At 44.9% G+C, this 24028-nt stretch overlaps 1 protein-coding gene across 1 annotated transcript; it reads left to right on the top strand.

Moving 5' to 3' along the window:
• Positions 1-530: 530 nt before the first annotated feature.
• On the top strand, positions 531-18817 carry LOC142466608 (protein-glutamine gamma-glutamyltransferase E-like). The gene is made up of 13 exons (XM_075571821.1): positions 531-904; positions 3308-3481; positions 5205-5447; positions 10077-10195; positions 10971-11099; positions 11220-11394; positions 12401-12533; positions 13008-13111; positions 13761-14003; positions 14706-15032; positions 15551-15708; positions 17773-17906; positions 18597-18817. The coding sequence occupies exons 1-13, from the start codon at positions 898-900 to the stop codon at positions 18745-18747; spliced, it is 2097 nt and encodes a 698-aa protein (XP_075427936.1). The 5' UTR covers positions 531-897; the 3' UTR covers positions 18748-18817.
• Positions 18818-24028: the final 5211 nt, after the last annotated feature.

The following is a 24028-nucleotide window of genomic DNA, read 5'->3' as shown; positions in this document are numbered from 1 at the left end:
GGACCAATGAGATTTCCCCTAGGGACACCGGACATCCAGGCAGGCAAACATACAGTGATTTCACTAATATAGTATAAGATGCTTTGATATTTTAACCCCTTCTGGGCTTATTTCACATAACACTAGTATGCATTCAGCGTAGTGAGACTTACCTTGACATGGTTAGCAGGCTTGGCATTATTTGATCAAAGGATGTATCCCAAAAGTCTCCTTTTTTTTCTTATAGGTATTTACACCATACATATATTTATATTCCCCATTGATTGCTATCCCTAAGGGAGAAGCACAGGGATTCACTTTCTGTTTTGCACATTTGTATGGCCAGTTCCTTCACTAGCTGCATGCTCTTTACATGGAGAAGCGCAGTGATTATATATTTATTTATATAGCGCCATTAATGTACATAGCGTTTCACAGCAGTAATATACGTGGCAATCATAAATAATAAATATATATATACCACCTAAAGGGTAGAAGCGCTTCAGACATAAAAGTAACATTTAGGAAAAGGAGTCCTGCTCCGAAGAGCTTACAATCTAATTTTTTTTTTTGTAAGATGAACGTACAGAGCCAGAAGAAAGGCGTTCTGGTAAGTGCGTCTGCCAGTGGCCAAAGTAATAACCTTCCTGACATGTATCCAGACAGGCTGTGCATGGAACCCATCCCACCTGCTCACTCCCAACTTTGAGCTATCACAATATAAGTGTATTGCATGAGAAAATGCCAGTTCCAAAAAAACAATTATGACAAATCTGCCATCTCATTTTCATGTCTAAAGGATTGTGAACGAGGAAGACCTGTTGTTTAGGATATAAGTCGGGGAAACATCCAACCCAAGATCCAGTCTCACTGTTTGGCATCTACAGTAATCACTCGAGCAGAAGCAGAACAGACAGCATGGCGGGTGAGTAGTGAGAAGTTCTTTATGGTCGGTTTTATTTTTACAGACGATTGATAAATTGAAAGTCTTCTGCCCTAGAGAAATACATCAGTAATGGCGAATGGTTACCATAGATTTAGTCTTTGTGTCTTGTTGTTAGTTCTGCGTGCTGTAATGTCAGGATACTAATGTTTGATGAAATCCCCAAATGATATAATTTACAGTAGTTTTTGTTTATTATTGTCTATGTGATACATTTTTAGCTGCAGAATGCTTCAGTCTCATTTAATGACATAAGTCACCTACTCGTCATAATCCTCTAATGCTGAGGTATACAAAGCAACATCCTAAGCACAGGGGTGGCCAACTCCAGTCCTCAATGGCCACCAACAGGTCAGGTTCTAAGGAAGATCCCTGCTTCAGCGCAGTTGTGCAGTTGTTGACTGAGCCACTGATTGAGCCACCTGTGCTGAAGCGGGGATATCCTTAAAACTGGGCCTGTTTGTGGCCCTGGAGGACTGGATTTTGCCCCCCTCCCCTGTCCTAGCACATCCAGCAGATAATGTGTGGAGCGTAATGATAGAGAAATCAATGGTATTCCATGGTATCGCCCATAAAATATTGTTTTTCTGTTTTTTTTTCCCCCATTCATGACGCTAACTCGTGAAAAGAAGAGCAAACACTTAAAGACTGATATTCACCTGCAGTGACATTCATAGGTTAAGTGAGAAATAAAATCACTATTTACATATACAGCCAATTCCACCAAAAATTCATCACATTTATATCCTATTTTGATATTTTGGGAGCAAAAATGTAGGAGTCGAACAAGCAGCCGACTAAATATTGTGCGTTGTACATGAATAATTCTAGGTAACACCTACATATAAATATAATTTGGGGCCAAGAATCTTCCCCTATGTAATAAATTACTGTAAGATGTTTGCCACCGGAACCCAAATGCAGGACACAATCTATTAGAAAAAAGGCTAATCTGGCCGGTGGACAGAATTGACCGATGTCGCCGACAGAAATCAGAAAATAACTTTAAAGATCTCTACGCAAAGTGTGTATTGCTGCACATTTAGGGGGGCATTCTATATAGCCCGAGTGTCCAGGTGATCATATTGCCTAAGTCGCGCAACACTGTTATAGCGGCGCTACACGTGTGTACACTGTTTAAGTGATTTAGAGTCATCTCTTGATGTCCCAAAATCACTGCTGTTATCGTAGTTTATTGGTGAAAGGTCACCTAGCAGCTTGTAAAATTGTGGTGCTTGGCTAAGGTAAGTATCGTTAAAGCAGTTGGTATAAATAATTCACCATACAATATTCGAATGTTGCTGATAATGTATACCTAGCAGCCAGGAGGTGATGAGCAGTGTGGTATTTAGTCGGGCAAACGTGGGGTATATTGTATATACTGGTAGTATTAGTCTCTATATATCACATGAGATTGTGGAGAGGTTTATACATTTAGATCACATTTGCCGTTTGTCTCCGATTTAAATCTTAATAGAAGTTAGGACAAAGTGGTGTGTCACAATAAATACACATCTGCATATCAACCTCTAAATCACTTAAACAGTGTACACACGTGTAGCGCCGCTATAACAGTGTTGCGCGACTTAGGCAAAAATGTCCGTTGTCTCAAGTGAGAAAGTCGCAACCGTCATGTGAATCACATAATGTATCCTGTTCTATAGCAGGAGTTACAATATAGCAAATCTAGTACAGGTATAGCAAAGTAGATTGCTCGTTCTTAGGTATAAGTGGAATAGGACCATAGCTGCATGTGTACACGATACAAGCCTGCTCGTAGTTGCCGCTGTGATGGGATGTCGCCACTCGATGACGTCACTGACGTCCTACCTTTCACCAATAAACTACGATAACAGCAGTGATTTTGGGACATCAAGATATGACAGAGTACTGATCAGTCAATAGTACTTACCTTACTATACCTGTACATATCAGCCACAAACAAATACAGGGATTTTTAATAATGTATATGTGTTTTTAATTCTCAATGTAGATTTAATAAAATGTTATTATTTTTTGATACCCTCGGTGCTTCGTGAGTACCTGACAGATCAGCAGTATATCACTGTGGGACCATTGTGTCCATTATAATAAGTGTGACATCTGAGTGCTGAGCATAAAGGGTTTTCTTTCTGATCATATCTTATGATCAACACTGATATTACAGTCCCTCTGACAATGCCTTGTCCTAGGATTCAGCAGTAGGTATTTTGAGTACTGGAGAATGACGTGATTCTTCTCCGTCCGACCTCCCATCCTGTAAATAAAACCACGTGGGATTCTGGGAGGACGTCTGCTTTAAGTGCAATGTATTCTCAGGCATGTGTTTAAATATAATAAAAATACCATTACAGCCTCGCAATGAACAACTGTTTTGTCTTGCAGCCCTGGAGCTGGGAAGCTCGAACTTCCAACTAAGTCCTAATATGGCGGCTCACAGAACCAGCGAATATATCAGCAAAACTCTCATTGTGAGGAGAGGTCAGACCTTCCAACTCTCACTCACTTTAACCAGACCCATGCAGTCCGGTGAAACGCTGTCCCTTACCGCGGAGACAGGTAACCTAACTTCACACCGCCGATTCACAGCAATCCAACAGTGACCTCTGTACTGTCCCTAAGCAATGTTACAGGAGCAGTCCCACTGCACGTTTATTTCCTTATTGTGTGTGTATGAATGTATATATATATCTTTATACAGTATATGTATAGCGCAACAAGGTACATCGAGCATCACAGCAGTTATACACGTGACATAATACAAATAACACATAATGGAAATAAGCTCTTCAGACATGACAGTAACCATATGATAGGGGAGTCCCTGCCCCAAAGAGCTTACAATCTAAGTGGGAAGAACGTACAGAGACAGTGGGAAGGTGTTCTGGTAAGTGCGTCTGCAAGGGGCCAGGGTCAGTGCATATGAGATGTACAGTATAGTATCAACCAGTGGAGCTGCTCGTGCTTTGTTAAAGGTGTGTTTTAAGATCTTAAAAGTGGAGAGCGGGGGATATTGAGGGGAAGGGCTTTCAAGTGGTGTGGGGCAGTGAGAGGTGTAAGGTGGGAGAGGGCTTTAGGCACAAAAGGGGGAGAGAAGACATCCTTGAGCAGGAAGCAAGAGGCGGGATGGTGTAGAGTGAGAAATTAGGGCTGAGATATAAGGAGGGGCAGGTGGGTAGTCGGATATTAGGGTAAGGAGGGGCAGAGGTGTAGGTGTGTGTGTGTGTGTGTGTGTGTGTGTGTGTGTGTACAAGATTTGATAGGAAGCCAGGAGAGGGATTTCAGCAGGGGTGACGCTGAGACAGATTTAGGAAAGAGTAGAGTGATTCTGGCAGCAGCGTTTAGGATATATTGTAGGGGAGACAGGGGAGAGGCAGGAAGGTCGGACAGCAGGAGGTTACAGTAATCGTGATGGGAGAAAATGAGAGCTTGCATCAAAGTTGGACTGATGACCAGAGATCGACACTTCGACTTGTGTTTTGATTTTAAATATGTTTAGTTTTGGGTACTAAAAACCTTAAGGGTTTTAGTTTGTTACACGGGTTCTGATTTCACACACCCGGTTTTGCCCATATCTCAAAAAAGCAATACAACTACACCTCAACCACATAACGCGGTCCCGCTTATAATGCGGTGCAAGCGTGGCTCCCAATTTTCATATTTATGAATACTTTACAACACAATTATTGGCGTCTTAAATACTTTATTGTACAATGCATACAATTGTACATTATTTCTAACGCGATCCGCTTATAGCGCGATGTGATTCTTTGGACCCCAAGCACAGCGTTATACGAGGGTTGAGCTGTATTTGTTTAATCAATTTGACCTGTTATTTCATTTTTAGATAACACATATTTATATGTTTTGTACATTTATACATTTTAATACTTTACCCAATCGTCTATATTTTTCCCCACACATATTTGACACCTCCGTGGCCACGGTCCCTGCCGCATTTTGTGATAATATCTTCATTACGGCTGCCAGGTCGGATGGGATGGGAAGGGAAGTGGGGGGGGGGGGGGACCTTCATACTTCAGTGTGGTACACATATAACACTGAAAAAAGATCAAGCAGAGAGCAATGACATATGGTCTACGTCATATGTGCCCCAGAGGGTGCCACTTTTCTTGATGCCCACTTCATATTATAAGGGCACTAAAGGGGTTAATAATGGGCCACAAAAAGCTGAAAAAATTCCGGGTGCTCACCCCAATCCGTATGCGCAGTTCGGGCAGGTGACCTTCATTTAATGTTTCTTGGACGTGGTTGTTGGCAGGTCCCGAACCTCCGGTATCAGGAAAAACAAGGATGGTAATGCCGCTTTCCAGCTCTGGGAGCAAAACATCTTGGAGCGCAACGTGTGGATCCACCAGCCTCGGCACTCTGGCTGTTACCATCAATGTTCCAGCTGACGCGATCATCGGACGTTACGGGCTGAGTCTGCAGATCACCAGTGGAGGACGTACAACGTCCAACAAGCTGGGGGAGTTCATCGTGCTCTTTAACTGTTGGGCATTAGGTACTGAATAGTAATTGTATTCCTACTGACACTATACTATACTTTATACACTATACCCTGCAATGTAATGATATGTTTGACTCTAACGAGCTTGGTGTAAGAATCTGCCATGCTTTCATAAGAGCTTGGCTTTCTGTCCATCAAACCATAGTATTAAATCCTACAGGGGTGAAAAAATATATCAAATATGTTACCAATATAACAGGAGACATTAGAAAAATAAGATAAATCACTAGAGTTAAAAAAAAAAAAAAAAAAAAAAAATAAATGGCCAAAGACATTCTGATAATGCCATGTACAGTAAGGCCAATATTAATCAACTGGTCCTTATGTCACCCAAATATGGACATCAAAAGATCTTGAACACTTTGTCCATTTTTCTCCTCTCCTTGCAGTCTGGAAAAACATGTTAACCTTCACATTAGGAATCCAATATGAAGTTTATAGACAAGTACTGAAGCACACCGTCAGTAATTGCAACATGTTTTACTTGCAGCCAATTAGTTTTTATTGAGCACAGAATTGAACACCTAGGTGAACGAAGGTGCGCTAGTAATGGCTTTGGTTTTTTTAAGCTATATGTGTCGATGTACCAAACTAATTAGATAAATAAATAAGTCATATAGGTAAAAAAAAAAAAATTGTGAATCCTTAAAATTCTTATAACTTCATATAAACCACTGATGTTTCCTTCTATGTAAAGAAAAATGCAGCCGCATACACTCATTATGTGTATTCCATACAATCCATGTAAAGAGGTGATGATCTGAGTGTGTTGGTTTTTGTTCCAAACTGCAGTGTCCACCTTTTTTTAAATCTCTGATGATTTGTAGAAATGTGAGTGCTGCCCCAATTCCAGGATCACCAATCCGTGTAGAATAACCTCCAAAATGTAAAAAAAAAAAAAACATGGGGCGCAGACACTGAAATTAAATAACAATTTATTGTAATAAAAAGGAATAAAAGATCACACTGCTGTTAGGTAAGTGTTCTGGAGGCCTGCTGCTGGAGTCCTTATGAGCCTTGTTAATCGTAACTGTTTGCCCTCTGCTTGCTGCCGTCGTCAATGCGTCTGTGTTCTATGTCTCATGGGCGCGCCGTGACGTCCGTCAGGGTGGTGTGGGCATGATGAAGCGTGCAACGACCCCTGTTCATCCACAAGGTCCTTCCAGTGCTCCGTCTCTGCTCTTCGATCCATTCACTGCGTCCACGGGACGAAACCAGAAGTGACGTCACCCTCCGGCAGCAGGGAATCCCTTCAGGCACTGTAGCAATGCCGGATCCCTTCAGGCACTGTAGCAATGCCGGATCCCTTCAGGCGCTGTAGCAATGCCGGATCCCTTCAGGCACTGTAGCAATGCCGGATCCCTTCAGGCGCTGTAGCAATGCCGGATCCCTTCAGGCGCTGTAGCAATGCCGGATCCCTTCAGGCACTGTAGCAATGCCGGATCCCTTCAGGCGCTGTAGCAATGCCGGATCCCTTCAGGCGCTGTAGCAATGCCGGATCCCTTCAGGCACTGTAGCAATGCCGGATCCCTTCAGGCACTGTAGCAATGCCGGATCCCTTCAGGCACTGTAGCAATGCCGGATCCCTTCAGGCACTGTAGCAATGCCGAATCCCTTCACACTGTAGCAATGCCGAATCCCTTCACACTGTAGCAATGCCGAATCCCTTCACACTGTAGCAATGCCGGATCCCTTCAGGCACTGTAGCAATGCCGAATCCCTTCAGGCACTGTAGCAATGCCGGATCCCTTCAGGCACTGTAACAATGCCGAATCGCAATGCCGAATCCCTTTAGGCACTGTAGCAATGCCGGATCCCTTCAGGCACTGTAGCAATGCCGAATCCCTTCACACTGTATCAATGCCGAATCCCTTCAGGCACTGTAGCAATGCCGAATCACTTCACACTGTATCAATGCCGAATCACTTCAGGCACTGTAGCAATGCCGAATCCCTTCAGGCACTGTAGCAATGCCGGATCCCTTCAGGCACTGTAGCAATGCCGAATCCCTTCAGGCACTGTAGCAATGCCGAATCCCTTCACACTGTATCAATGCCGAATCCCTTCAGGCACTGTAGCAATGCCGAATCACTTCAGGCACTGTGGCAATGCCGAATCCCTTCAGGCACTGTAGCAATGCCGGATCCCTTCAGGCACTGTAGCAATGCCGAATCCCTTCAGGCACTGTAGCAATGCCGAATCCCTTCAGGCACTGTAGCAATGCCGGATCCCTTCAGGCACTGTAGCAATGCCGAATCCCTTCACACTGTATCAATGCCGAATCCCTTCACACTGTAGCAATGCCGAATCCCTTCACACTGTAGCAATGCCGAATCCCTTCACACTGTAGCAATGCCGAATCCCTTCACACTGTAGCAATGCCGAATCCCCTCAGGCGCTGTAGCAATGCCGAATCCCTTCACACTGTAGCAATGCCGAATCCCTTCAGGCGCTGTAGCAATGCCGAATCCCTTCAGGCACTGTAGCAATGCCGAATCCCCTCAGGCGCTGTAGCAATGCCGAATCCCTTCACACTGTAGCAATGCCGAATCCCCTCAGGCGCTGTAGCAATGCCGAATCCCTTCAGGCACTGTAGCAATGCCGAATCCCTTCAGGCGCTGTAGCAATGCCGAATCCCTCCAGGCGCTGTAGCAATGCCAGATCCCTTCAGGCACTGTAGCAATGCCAGATCCCTTCAGGCACTGTAGCAATGCCAGATCCCTTCAGGCACTGTAGCAATGCCGAATCCCTCCAGGCACTGTAGCAATGCCAGATCCCTTCAGGCACTGTAGCAATGCCAGATCCCTTCAGGCACTGTAGCAATGCCAGATCCCTTCAGGCACTGTAGCAATGCCAGATCCCTTCAGGCACTGTAGCAATGCCAGATCCCTTCAGGCACTGTAGCAATGCCGAATCCCCTCAGGCGCTGTAGCAATGCCGAATCCCCTCAGGCGCTGTAGCAATGCCGAATCCCTTCAGGCACTGTAGCAATGCCGAATACCTTCACACTGTAGCAATGCTGTAACCCTTCAGGCACTGTAGCAATGCCGAATCCCTTCAGGCACTGTGGCAATGCCGAATCCCTTCACACTGTAGCAATGCCGAATCCCTTCAGGCACTGTAGCAATGCTGAATCCCTTCAGGCGCTGTAGCAATGCCGAATCCCTTCAGGCACTGTAGCAATGCCGAATCCCTTCACACTGTAGCAATGCCGGAACCCTTCAGGCACTGTAGCAATGCCGAATCCCTTCAGGCACTGTAGCAATGCCGAATCCCTTCAGGCACTGTAGCAATGACGAATCCCTTCACACTGTAGTAATGCCGGAACCCTTCAGGCACTGTAGCAATGCCGGAACCCTTCACACTGTAGCAATGCCGGAACCCTTCAGGCACTGTAGCAATGCCGGAACCCTTCAGGCACTGTAGCAATGCCGGATCCCTTCACACTGTAGCAATGCCGAATCCCTTCACACTGTAGCAATGCCGAATCCCTTCAGGCACCGTAGCAATGCCGAATCCCTTCAGGCACTGTAGCAATGCCGAATCCTTTCAGGCACTGTAGCAATGCCGAATCCCTTCAGGCACTGTAGCAATGCCGAATCCCTTCACACTGTAGCAATGCCGGATCCCTTCAGGCACTGAAGCAATGCCGGATCCCTTCAGGCACTGTAGCAATGCCGAATCCCTTCATGCACTGTAGCAATGTCGAATCCCTTCAGGCACTGTAGCAATGCCGAATCCCTTCACACTGTAGCAATGCCGAATCCCTTCACACTGTAGCAATGCCGAATCCCTTCAGGCACTGTAGCAATGCCGAATCCCTTCAGGCACTGTAGCAATGCCGAATCCCTTCAGGCACTGTAGCAATGCCGAATCCCTTCAGGCACTGTAGCAATGCCGAATCCCTTCACACTGTAGCAATGCCGAATCCCTTCAGGCACTGTAGCAATGCCGGATCCCTTCAGGCACTGTGGCAATGCCTAATCCCTTCAGGCACTGTAGCAATGCCGAATCCCTTCACACTGCATCAATGCCGAATCCCTTCACACTGCATCAATGCCGAATCCCTTCAGGCACTGTAGCAATGCCGAATCCCTTCAGGCACTGTAGCAATGCCGAATCCCTTCAGGCACTGTAGCAATGCCGAATCCCTTCAGGCACTGTAGCAATGCCGAATCCCTTCAGGCACTGTAGCAATGCCGAATCCCTTCACACTGTATCAATGCCGAATCCCTTCAGGCACTGTAGCAAGCTGATTTGTTGTGGCTGTGTTCTCACTTGGGCTGTAGGCTGCTGTAGTAGCTAGACAGGAACTCCAATAATGCTGCTGGCAGGTTATTTCTCCGTATCTGTGCTGCTGCTGCACAATCCAATCCAACGCGTTTCCTCCACGTAACTGTGGCTTTGTCAGGGATCCATTGTTATTTAAATTTTCAGTGTCTGTGCCCTATATGTTGTTTTTTTTTTTTTTTTTTTTACATTTTGGAGTATGCTTTCATTAGTTATACTTGGCGCATGGAAACATAGCTTGTGTGTAACTATCCAACAACAACACCCAGCACACACCTCAGGTAAATATGTCCACGTGGCATATTCCATATACAATGTTGTGTCTGTTTTCAGACGATGATGTTTACATGAGCAGTGAAGCGGAGAGGACAGAGTATGTTCTTAATGGAACTGGAGTAATTTTCCTGGGGAGCGCACATTCTCGGAGGAGCAAACAGTGGGATTACGGTCAGGTAATTGGGGTCATCCAGTGAAATGTTATCGTCATTGGGAACATCCGTAGGACAATACCCTGGAAATCCCCCATAAGACCCCATACATAACATTTACTGTGTTTCCATCTCATTACAAGCACATACAGATTCTTCTGTTCCATGTTAAACCAGCAGAAAGTACAATATTTACATAGGAAACCCAGAAATGGAGCAATGTTACTGGCATGTCACTTTATTTGATTATTACTTTGTTAGATACTTCCTCAGATGTTCCTGTCAGTGCCATCCAAGTAACAGACTGGGGGATGGGGCAGGATTGTTCTAAAAGTTACACTTGAATATGTTATTTACCCAATAAGTAGATCTCATTATCCGAGGCCCTATATTTACATATTGGGAGTACCCCATTGGACACCTTCCAGCCCCAAACATATTTAATGGAATGCTTGGCAAACCTGGGCCATAAAGTGTCTTCTGGCACCAGAAGAGGTCTTAGAAACAGTAGCACTTAGTACAGGGGCCGGCCAACTCCAGTCCTCACCGGCCACGTACAGGTCAGGTCATCAGGATATCCCTGCTTCAGCACAGGTGGTTCAATGAGCCACTTGTGCTGTAGCAGGGATATACTAAAAACCTGACCTGTGGGTGGCCCTTGAGGACTAGAGTTAGCCGGCCCCTGGCGTAGTAGATATGGCTCTAAAGTGTCTTTCCTCTGTTATCTGGCTACAGTGCTCTTATTATGGCTTAGTTTTCCAACGCTTCACATGTGATTTCTTCTTGTGTCATACAACAGTTTGAGGAAGGCGTTGTGGACATTATCCTCACCATGCTGAACAAGAGCTTGGACTACAAAAGTGACCCCGCTTCTGATGTCTCCAGCAGAAATAGCCCCATCCATGTGGGCAGAGTGCTCAGTGCAATGGTGAGGCTGAAGTCATTCAAATATTTGAACACACAGTACAATGAAGTTGTTCACCGATCACCAGGATTATCACGATGGAGCACAAGCACAAAAACAAAACTACATTGTTGTTTTCCTTAGGTCAACAACAACGATGGCGATAGAGGGGTAGTGTGGGGGAATTGGAGCGGGAACTATTTGGGTGGAGTGAGCCCGTCTCGGTGGAATGGAAGTGTCCCCATCCTACGCAGTTGGCTAAAGAATGGACCTGTCAAATATGGACAGTGCTGGGTGTATGCTGGAGTTCTTTGTACAGGTTTGTCATTTTACTGTACAGTATATCCCAACTAGCTGAAAGTACGAGATATTTCTCAGGAATTCCCACCCCCTCATCTATCTCCCTCCCATCACTTTCCTTTAATAACTTATGATGTACCCAATTCTTTCCGCCCCTTCTTACTTTCTCCTCACGCACAAACTGACTTCCTCACTTTCTTCCTTCCTCTGCTTTCTGTGTAAACGTTCTAGCTATCTGGCTCTCATTATGACATCACCAGTATGATGTAATGTGCCAGATATATAGCTTGCCAGGTACAACAGCCAGGGGTGAGACTTGCTTAGAACATTTTTAATAATTCATAGAAGTAAAAATAGAATGTATCCAATTGTATCCAAACATAGACACAGACCCAAACCCACTACTTTATCTCAGGAACCATAGAGCAAAATTTCTTAAGTGTCCAACTGCACAGACACACAACTTTCTAAAATATATAGAATATGGAGTCCCACATGGGACCTAACGTCCCTAGCACCACCCACCACCCTTCCCCCTTTGGAGTGTTTGTGAGGATCCAACCCCTGACAGTTCGCCTTGTTTTGATACATAAAGTAATCCGTGTGTGTGTGTCCAAAACATTGTCACGTTTAAAAGCTTGAAGAGGGGAGCGAGTCAGAGCACTCCGTAGAATGCCTTGTTATCTCCTCTGTGGGACGCGCTCTTTCAGCGGACAGAAGATTTCGTCTTCCATACCCTCTTAATTCAGTAACACAAAACGGGATGTAGGAATAAAAACAGCAGACCACAGTGACCCGAAATGGAGGCGTGTAATAAAATGTAGTGTCGTCTTTGGGCCCTGACGTGTGGTGGAGCAATTATTTTCTCCATACTACAGTATGTTCTAGTTGTGGCTTCTTCACCTTCATAGACACATCTAAGAGTAACCACTTCAAATAATAGGGGAAGATACGCTACATTTCTCTGGTAATTGTGCTCAGAACCCTGTAGTATTATTTTTATTTGTGTTCCTCATTTTATTTAGCGTTGAGATGCCTGGGAATACCTTCTCGTGTGATCACAAACTTTGAATCGGCGCATGACACAGATGGGAACCTGACTATTGATAGCTATTTCGATCCAAATGGAAGAAGCCTTACCACTTCGGACAGTGTGTGGTAAGAGAAGTTATCTGTCACCACAAGCCCACGCTGAGCACAAGATCAGCATTTTACATGTATAGTTTATAGAAGAACGAAATGTGATCCCCGGCGCCAAATAATGAAATATAAAATATATCACCAATCCCCACTGTCCAAAATAAAGTCCAAACTTTGTCCCCAATCCAAGAGATTAGTCCTGTTTTGCAGTCCTGACGTGCTTCTTTATCTCCGTATCTTTCCTATTATGAAATATAAATTTATGTAAGAATGTAGCTACACGTGGTACTGTCAGATACAGATGTTAGACAAGGTATGACCCAGAGCTTTTCAAAGAAACGTGATTGGACATGGAGACAATGCTATTATTTTACACCACAATTCCAGGACAGTTTGCAAAAACAATGTTTGGAATCCATAATTAAAACCAAACTTAAAAGATGAAATAATTTTAGGTGAAAATATTGATATTAACGCTATTTTTCTTCCCAGGAACTTCCATGCCTGGAACGAAGGTTGGTTTGTTAGAAAGGACCTCGGCTCCGATTACAATGGATGGCAAATTCTGGATGCAACTCCACAGGAACCAAGCGATGGTAAAAGATTGAATCAAAGAAAGCCGGTTCCCATTGGTTTTGGGTTAGATTCCCAGGGTTTGGGATAAATCCGTTTGAGACGCTTTCTACAACATTTTGAATAACGTCTGTCTCCTTCGCTCTATTCTGTATACTGACACGGATTTAATGTTTCACACTTTTCAGCCCATTATGTACTTGTAGCACATTTTCATGCTGCCATAGTTTAAACATCAAATTGGAACATTGGCCAACTGGATTCCCTACAGTTTGGGGTATATTTTATTGGGCCAACATAACCAAAACCCTACAACCCGGGTTTCAACTACTGAGGAAAAAAACCTATATACCTGGATAGATATAGTTTTTTCTCAAAATCGAGTACTACAGCCTGTCAAAGTGGAAAAACAAACAAAACTGAAGAGTGTTGGAGACTGAAATCCATGATTTAATGTGTAATACAAACTAAACATAAATGCCAGTATTCAAAGGTCCTTGGGTCTTCTGCCGTAAAACACCTTACAACCCGTTGACTTGAACGGGCTATAAAAGTATCTTCTAGTGCCGGGAAATGGCTTGTGGCAGAGGATGTCCAGGTCTGCGGTGTTTAACGTAGTATGGACAAAGTATTGCTCTTCAAAGGATTAAACAATATTTTTTTCTGATTTAGGTATTTTCCGACTTGGACCAACCTCCCAGAAAGCCGTTAAAGAAGGAGACGTGAATCTGGACTTTGACGGACGCTTTGTGTTCGCCGAGGTGAATGCAGACATAGTACAGTGGGTTCAATATGATGATGGGACCAAGAGGCAACTTTACTCTGAAAGCAAATCGGTTGGCCAATACACGAGCACCAAGGCGGTGGGGTCGTCCTCTCGTTTAGATGTAACAAACGAATACAAATATCCAGAAGGTAAAAAGAACACAGCTTGTATGTAATCCATAAAAGGGATTTTATGAGCCACTGAAGGGATACATCATGTTATCCAAATAGCAAAACCGCCATGTGTATGTGTATGTGTATGTGTATGTGTATGTGTATGTGTATGTAGCAAATGGAAATATTAGTGTATGCTCATTTGCATGTCTTTGACAGGTCTTCAACCCCGCCTTTCACCATTATCACCCAGCACACACTACTTCCACTGCAGCAAGGGATTCTAGGAAATGACATGCAAATGAGCACACAGTGCCACCTTTTGCTTCAAAGCCATTAACATGGTTCCCTATAGACTTAAGCTTGCTGCATGGTCACAGCTTTGAGCACAGCCAGGCTTCAGATGCATTTGCATTTGCTATATGCTATGCTGTGGAGGAATTTTTTTACCCACCATAACTTAACTAAGTGTATGTATGTGTATAGATATAGATATAGATATGGATGGATAGCCATAGATCATCTATCTAAATGTCACAGCATGACCAATCATTTATTAAGTAGAATTAAAACAAAAAATGTTTCCCATTTTGACCAGAGCGCCGGTTCTTTGTAACTCCTGTTCCCGGGGAGATTCTCGTTTTTACTGTTAATGACATTTAGAAATGTCAGGGCGTTGGCATTTTTTTATACTTATATAATTCCGAGTAATGAAAGTGTAACTTCGGTCGTTCTCAGGCACTCTCAAAGAAAGGGAAATATTTAACAAGGCCAAGGAATCAATAAGTGCGAGATTTCCCACGATAGTAGGAGGCGGAGGTGGAATAGCTACAGAAGACGAGCCGGCACCGTCGGCAGCTAAACCCGACTTCACCGGAAAATTCAAACAGATCGGGGAGTCACAGGTTGGCCAGGACGTCACTGTCACCCTGACTATCAAAAACACAGCCTCCGTCAGCAACACCGTGGGGGTGAATCTGACGGCCACGGCGATCGTATATACCGGAGCCCTGGTGAAAGAGATTCTGGCCCAAAGACACTCTGTCACCCTGGCGGCTAATGGAGGTATATTCCTTAATGTTATAACAAACTCTTCAGTATAATAGAATAAACTATACACCATATGTAACGTTGTTAGACCATTTGAATATAAAATAGACCAAGGGTGGCCAAATCCAGTCCTCAAGGGCCACCAACAGGTCAGGTTTTCAGGATATCCCAGCTTCGGCACAGGGGGCTCAATCAGTGGCTCAGTCTTAGTCTGTCCTAAAGCAGGGATTTTCCTAATACCAGGCCTTTGAGGACATTTAAAAGACTGAGCCACCTGTGCTGAAGCAGGGATAGCTTTAAAACCTGACCTGTGAGTGGCCATTGAGGATTGGAATTGGCCGTCCCTACAATAAACACACAACAGACAATATTTAATTTTCTTCTTTTTTTGACATTTTCTTTTCTGCGCTAGTCCATTGCATAATGTGGTTCCAGAGGAAACACCCTGCACCATCGGTAGAAGTGTGCTTGCCGTGGCTTGCCGTGGCTTCCAGCATCCACTGTTCATCAATCCCACTGTTTCTTTATTCCAGAGAAAAACATCCCACTTACAATACCGTACGCTCAGTATGAAAGTGCGATCACCAATGACAATCTGATCAAAATTGTGGCTGTGTGTGAAGATGGCAAAGGGGAGAAACTGCTCGTAGATTTTATGATCACTCTGAAGAACCCACCTCTGTTACTAAAGGTACAAACCCTGATATGTATGTGTGTGTATCTTTATTTATACAGCGCCATCAATGTACATAGCGCTTCCCAGCAGTAACACAAGTCACAATCATATAAATAACAAATAATACAAATAACACATAATGGGAAGAAGCGCTTCAGACATAAAAGTAACATTAAGGAAAAGGAGTCCCTGCCCCGAAGAGCTTACAATCTAATTGGTAGGTAGGAGGAGCGTACAGAGACGGTAGGGGGGCGTTCTGGTAAGTGCGTCTGCAAGGGGCCAGCGTCAGAGTATGAGGTGTAAAGTATCAGCCACTGAGCTACTCATGTGCTTCGTTAAAGAGGTGTATTTTAGCATGGTCTTAAAGGTGGAGAGAGAAGGTGCTAGTCGGATATTGAGGGGAAGGGTATTCCAGAGGTGTGGGGCAATGAGTGAGAATGGTTTAAGGCTGGAGAGGGCTTTAGACACAAAAGGGGTAATAATATTAGCATTGGGGGAGATCGGGGTTACCACCTTCTGGTGAAGGCTAACTCAGAGACTTTTTACAATTCAATGTCATGTATTTTATTTTTTATTTATATATTTGACTCTCTTACCTTCTCCGGCGGCGGCGGCATAGTCCCGTCACCACGGCACGCGACGTCCTGTTATTACGGCAAAGCAACCCCATTGCACGTCGCGGAGCTATGCTGACGGGACCATGCAGCGGGGAGAAACCGCCGCCAGAGAAGTTAAGAACCGCACATGTCCCTGTATCGAACATTCCAGCCAGTCCTGTTTCGCTCGAAAGATTAAAAATGTAAACCCGTAGCCCGAAGATACGTGACCGAAACCCGGAGTGCTGGTAACCCTGGGGGGAATCCACAATAAAGGTCAGGGCCTAACAGATACCACTTATCCAATTTTTGGTTCATTATTTCAAACTTCAGAATACAATCTGTGAGAGAGGCCCCTTGTTCTCACAAGGCGGCAAACACATATTTATTAATGCTGCAAAGAAAAAAATGATTTTTCATTTATTTTTATTCTTGTTTATATGGGCCCTTTGCATTTGTGTTGACTGTTCACTATTGCCCAAACTAGCAATTTTAGGGATTGCCATTTTAGCGCTAGTCGGTATCTTTCTATGTTTTTATTCATGTTTCCTTATATTTTATAAGATTGGCCATTCTCAGAGTTTTCCAGAATAGTTCTTATTTAGTAAGATGGAAAAAAAAAAAGAATCTTGGGTCAGTTTTTTTTACGTTAAATTGATTAAAATGTAGAAAAATAAACCTCAGCGTCACGGTTTCTATGTACAATCTGCAACAATCCCCTCTTTATAATATTCTTTTTGTGAACATGTCGGAACGTGTGACTTCCACAATCCGACACTCACACACCTCCCCAGTTCTGGGGGTATCATCCCCTCCTCGAGGGGATACCCCAGAGGGGTAAATATGGTGCTGGGGTCTGTTGCAAGCGACAGCCAATATTACAAACCGATGAGCAGCTTTCTGCCGACCCCCATGGGTGACGGAAATGTATATTGGAGCAAAATGACAATCCTTTGACTGAACCCTTTATTTATTAAATGGCTACATTTACCTGGTGTAACTCAGTATGAGTAAATTCTGATAAAGATCTGTCCCATTCTATTCCCGCCCAATCGCCTTCCTAAAACTAGGATTTCCAGGTGTCCGGAACCGGACTATCCTGTACTTGGACACTGCCCAGTAAATAAATAGAGGTAATAGTGGACATGTATGTGACCCGGTATTACCTCTCTGGACATAGTGACCTGACTGGCTTGAGAGAGCATTGCTGTTGCTAGGGGGCTGGGCAGCTTCCTCCATCCTGATTGGCTGCATTACTCAGCAGCAGCCAATCAGGAGGTGGTGCCAGGAGCCTAGGGGTGGGGCCAAGGAGAGGAGAAAACAGCATGGATGAGAGGTGTGTGTGTGTGTGTGTGTGTGTATCTTGAGCGCGTCGCACCTTTCACCATTGTTTCCAGTAATTTTTGGAGAAGCCTCTTGGCAACCCTACCTAAAACACAGCAGAAATCCTTAATATTTATTACTTCTCTTTCTCTATTCATAGTTCCATGGACATCCTGTTCTAAACAAGCCCGTTGTTATAAGTGTTACATTCTGCAATCCCATCGCAGAGAACGTTACAAACAGCATCCTGACATTAGAAGGCAGCGGGATGTGTAAGGAACAGCTTCTAATAACGTAAGTTTACACAATGTCCTTTTGGATATCTTGGGAAGCGGAATTTACCTAGAATATTGAACCAAATATTGCTGGAAACACTATTGATGATGAAACGGTACCGTAGGGCTCTTCGGGGCTGGAGTTGGTCATTAATCAAGCAGTGTGCGGGGGTGGGGGTGGTTAATTGTTAAATTCACTGAGGCAGGGAGAAACGTTAAAACATTTGTTATAGTGTATAAGAAACCCCAGATCAGCATTAGGTCCTCTTGTTTTAGTGTCAAAGTGTATTATCATTTTGAGTTCAAATGTTTTCCTTGATGCTTTGATTCCATTGAAATCCATTCCATTGGATTTGGATGTTTAAGTCATTTATGGAAAGATCTGGCTCTGAGAAGTGTCCCAGTGGGGTGCAGTAACTTCCTTTTTCATGGTGTGTTGTGTGTCTGTGTGGTATCTCCCCTCTTCCCGGTGTGTTATTGTATGCCTTTACAGTATCTCCCCTCTTCATGGTGTGTTATTGTGTGTCTGTGTAGTTGTGTTCTAGTTGGAGGTTTGTGGCTGGTCTCACCAGTGTAACATCCTTGGTCACAATTGCTGCATTGCATGATATATACCACATCCCTTGATGTGCCGCTGTATGATGATCCTTGGACATTGCATGGTCTGTTAGTGACTGGCTGTGAAACTCTGTTTCTATTCCTCTCTCAGGGTGCCGCTGCTGAAGCCCAACCAGACATCCAAGACAGAGGTCACTATCACCCCGTACAGAGCGGGCGTGAGATGCCTTATAGCGGATCTTTCCTCTGACACGTTTTCTAACGTTAAAGCGTCCCAGGAAGTGACTGTGGCTCCAGCGTAGGAGCTTTGTGTCCGGGAAAATGTTTTTCACAAGGAGATCCTAAAAAAGTGTCCCTTTTATTGTGTGTGAATATGCCATTGCTTCCTGCTAGGAGCTAGTCCTGTATCAGCATCGCAAATGTAATAATAAATATATATTGTTCTAGGAAAATTGTGTATCTGTGTCATGGGGAATTAATACAGAGTGGGGGGAGGGGAATATAGGAGTGGGAGGGAGAAGTAATGTTGGGGAGGGGGAGAGGGAAGAAGTAATGTAGGGAAGGGAGGGAGATGGGGGGGGGGGAGATGTAATGTAGGGGAGGGAGAGAGGGTGTCCAGGTTTGGGTAATAATAATTTTGCCCATTATTGTACTGTATGTGTTGGGGGGAGGGGGGTGCAGTAGGTGGGTAGTAGGATTGGTATATTTTAATGTTTATTGGGGGTAGAAGGGGTGGGTGAAGGGGTACTTGACCCAAGATAGGTGGTTACACCTACCGGGTGGGTAACGGGAGGTTTTAACGCTTTCATTACCATAGTGGTTACCAATGGTAATGACTGGGTTAACTCCTCCGGCAAACTTCCCGGTAGGGCTAACCACCCACCCCTCTACTCCCAATAAACCAGGTACTGTGTCTTAATGCCTTCATTGCCTTATTGGCTAGCTGCTAAGGTAATGAAGCTTTTTTTAAAGTACATTTTAACAGTATTGTTGCAGGAGGTCTCCTGAGCTGAAGTTACAAGCCTTGATATGGGGTGCCGGTATCTCCGTGCATTGTTTAAAACTCCCGCGTCACCTGACTGGGGACATTTCAATGCAGAGGAGATACCCGAACACCATACCGGGGCCTGTAAATTAGGAAGGTCCCCGAAGCTGAAATTAATGCGTTTCAGCTCAGGAGACCCCCTGCTACAATACTGTTATTAAAATTAACATTAAAACTGCACGATCGCCTGTAAGAGCTGTGCAGGGAGATGCAGCTCTCTCGGTGCAGGGAGATGCAGCTCTCTCGGTGCAGGGAGATGCAGCTCTCTCGGTGCAGGGAGATGCAGCTCTCTCGGTGCAGGGAGATGCAGCTCTCTCGGTGCAGGGAGATGCAGCTCTCTCGGTGCAGGGAGATCGCCTGTAAGAGCTGTGCAGGGACATGCAGCTCTCTCGGTGCAGGGAGATCGCCTGTAAGAGCTGTGCAGGGACATGCAGCTCTCTCTGTGCAGGGAGATCGCCTGTGAGAGCTGTGCAGGGAGATGCAGCTCTCTCTCTCTCTGTGCAGGGAGATCGCCTGTAAGAGCTGTGCAGGGAGATGCAGCTCTCTCTGTGCAGGGATATCGCCTGTGAGAGCTGCGCAGGGAGATGCAGCTCTCTGTGCAGGGAGATCGCCTGTAAGAGCTGCGCAGGGAGATGCACTCACTGTGCAGGGAGATGCAGCTCTCTCGGTGCAGGGAGATGCAGCTCTCTCGGTGCAGGGAGATGCAGCTCTCTCGGTGCAGGGAGATGCAGCTCTCTCGGTGCAGGGAGATGCAGCTCTCTCGGTGCAGGGAGATGCAGCACTCAGGCTGCAGTTTAAGCAGACTCGAGTCGTGCGATCAGTCTGGGTAGTTCGATTTTTAATTTTTTTTTTTTACCGAACTTTTAAATAAATGGGGATTTTTGGTGGAGAATACCCTTTTGACACACGTTTTTTTTTATAGTGCGGTAAGAAAATGCAAACCCGCTCGGCAATGCACTGAATGTATCGAAGTTTAGTGAATGAACCCCATAGACTCACTCACACAAACACTCTCACAGACACACTCTCACGCACAAACACTCTCACAGACACACACTCACAAACACTCACAGGCTCTCTCTCTCTCTCACACACAGACATACTCTCGCTCACGCTGACATGCTCGCTCACGTTGACACTCTCACTCACACACACACTCTCTCTCACACTCTCACTCACACACACACTCTCACTTACTCTCACACTCACTCACACACTCTCAATCACACACACTCTCACTCACCCAGACACTCTCACTCACTCAGACCCTCTCACTTACGTAGACACTCTCACTCACGCAGACACTCTCACTCACGCAGACACTCTCACTCACGCAGACACTCACTCACGCAGACACTCACACAGACACTCTCACTCACAGGCTCTCTGCTGTACTTTGGACTATAACACCCCCAAAACAGACCACCATAAGAGAGATTGAGTAATATGGTGAAACTGTGCCGCCATGAATCAGTGAGGTATGGGTTAAAGCTTGAATGCAGAATAGGGTTATTGTGAAGAGGGTCAGCAAGATTATCTTATCCTAATACAGACACATCCAGCCCAGGGAACTGCGAGGAATTGAAAGAAGTCTGTGAACAATTGAATTTCCCTGAATATAAGACTTTTACAAACACAATAACCTGGATTAACCCAAATGTGCAAACACTTCAGAGACCCTCCAACCCCTACACTTCTCCCCAGAGAGGAGATAAGAACAGACACACAGACAGGGCACATTGTGAGATATAACAATGAAGCAGAGATGCTGATTTCTTCAGGTATATATACACCAGGGTTTAAGGAGAGATCATTTGTCTTGAACAGGTGTATGTTCTCCTCACACAGAGGGACCCTGCACTATTATCCAAATGGTGTGCTGTGCTATTATACGTGAAGTTGTGTGGAGAATGACGCTCAATATCAGTGTGTACACTGTTGAAAAATCATCATAGTATTGACGAAATGATTGGAGATAGGAACACTATGATTTATCCATAAGGTCATATAGGTAATACGAATTAAAGGGGGGGGCAAAATAAAGACCTAGCGGTCAGTTAGCCAGACTACTGCAGATGTGGTCAAAATGCACACCCCTCTTAAAATATAAGCTTCCCCAATACAGGGTCAGAGGAAGTAATATAAGGGCTATTGCCCATTGGCTGCCCTTCGGGATATCTTGAAGTCCAGAAAACCAATGATGGATAGTAGTTCCACTGCGTGCAGTCCTGATGTGTAGAAGCAATGATTGAAGAGTAGAGCAAAGGAGCACTGCTGCCAGAAGTAATCCTGAAGGAACAAATATCACGGGCACACTCCAAAAATAAAACTGAGGGTGTTTAATGAATAAGCTCACAGGGAAATGAAAATAGCCAACGCACCAATGCGTTTCATCCCGTGGGACTTTATCAAGGTGTAATGTGAAAACATACCTTCTCCTAGATATAGCCACCATTTTGCACAAAAAGTCATGCAGGGCCGCAACACGCATGTGCACCAGTGACGTGTCGCACCACTGTGACATCTCCATGTGCCGAGGTGAGTGGTTGGACATGATGAGATGTCACAGTGGTGCGACGCGTCACTGGTGCGCATGCGCGTTGCGGCCCTGCGGGACTTTTGGCGCGAAATGGTGGCTATATCTAGGAGAAGGTATGTTTTCACATTACACCTTGATAAAGTCCAGTGGGATGAAACGTGTTGGTTATGTTCTTTTCCCTGTGAGCTTATTCATTAAACACCCTCAGTTTTATTTTTAGAGTTTGCCCGTGATATTTGTTCCTTCAGGATTACTTCTGGTAGCAGTGCTCCTTTGCTCTACTCTTCAATCAATGTACAATTATAAGGTATGTACTCTCACACACAGACACTCTCACTCACATACAGACACTCTCACACAGAGGGACCCTGCACTATTATCCAAACTATGTGCTGTGCTATTATACGGTATGTACTCTCTCATACAGACACTCTCTCACTCACACACAGTCACTCTCTCACACAGAGGGACACTGCACTATTATCCAAACTGTGTGTTATGCTATTATACGATATGTACTCTGAGAAAGACATCCGTGCTATACCCACCTCCTTCCCTCTCACACACAGACACTCTCTCCCACAGACCCGCTCTCCCACAGACACTCACTCGCAAACACCAAGACTCTCTCACACCCAGACTCCTTCTCACCCACAGTCTCTCTCTCACTCACAGTCTCTCTCTCACACCCAGAGACTCTCTCACATCCGGATACTCTCTCACACCAAGACAATCTCTCACACACAGACAGTCTCTCATACAGACACTCACACACAGACAACCCCCACCCCCAAACCAATATACAGGAGGGATCTGACTAGCTCTGGCCCAGTCCTCAATCTAGCTCCGCCCTCAGCCCTCTGACTGACTCCACCCCCCTCTTTTCACTGAGGTGCGCGGCAGTTACTTGACCCGTCAATCACCATCGCTGCCGGTCCCAGCGCACCAGATCAGGGGAGCGCCCAGGGGTGTTCCATCCCTGCCGTAAGGGCAGTTACAATGTGGGATTCATTAACCATGGAGACTGGGATGGCAGATACAATAGATATGTTCCAAAAAAGTTTTGACACCTTGTTAGAAAGGAAAGGTATACAGGGATATACCAAATAAGTAAACATGGGACGGATGTTGGTCCAGGGAGTAATCTGATTGCCAATATTTGGAGTCAGGAAGGAATTTATTTTCATGGAAGCAAAAAAAGGGTCGATATGAAGCGCTGCAAAAATTGGAGAACTGGAGCCAAGGATCAATGTTAGAAAAAATAACGACATTTTATTGTAGCATGGTGCCCATCCAGGAACTGTAGGCACACTCTGACGCGTTTCCAGCCGTTACCTGGCGCTTTATCAAAGAGTACTGTATAGTCTGCAGGTAAAGCGCCACCTTAAATAGAAACCGCTCCGCCGGAAAGGCTGGAATCAGTGTGTTCCCAGGTAAACACACATTTATCCGTTATTGAACCCTGTGTGTGATGGCAGCCTGCCCACCCCCCACCCCCCCTCGGAGCAACCTATAAAGAGCCCGCTAGTGAATTAGTGAATATTTAAAAACATAATAAAACTAATAACAAAATAACATATATAAATAAGATTTCAACCTAAAACTGAAAGATGTTATACATAATTCACTGTGTCTAAGGCCCCGGACATGTTCCCTGCGTGCTTGCGGAAGCGTGCTGACGCGCGCTCCCGCTCAGCACTGAGCCCCTACAGCCGCAATTAGAGCGGCTTTAGTAGGGGCTCACCTGCGCTTCCGCGCGCTTGCGGAAGCGCAGGTCTTTTGAAAAACTATCAATGGAAATACAATCCAGCATGGCATCAATGTATATTTAGACTGACCACGATATCTATATTGAAAAACGAAAGCGAATGTAACAATTTTGGAGAAAAAACAACAACATTGTAACTCCTAATGGAAATTAATCAAACATAACTAAATAGTAAGAAAGTGTCTTATTATCTTATACTATATTAGTGAAAGCACTGTATGTTTGCCTGCC

Source organism: Ascaphus truei, chromosome 15 (genome assembly GCF_040206685.1).
Source record: "Ascaphus truei isolate aAscTru1 chromosome 15, aAscTru1.hap1, whole genome shotgun sequence".
NCBI classification, from domain to species: Eukaryota; Metazoa; Chordata; class Amphibia; order Anura; family Ascaphidae; genus Ascaphus; species Ascaphus truei.
The sequence above is the reverse complement of the archived record's forward strand: the minus strand, read 5'-3'. Positions and strand labels throughout refer to the sequence as shown.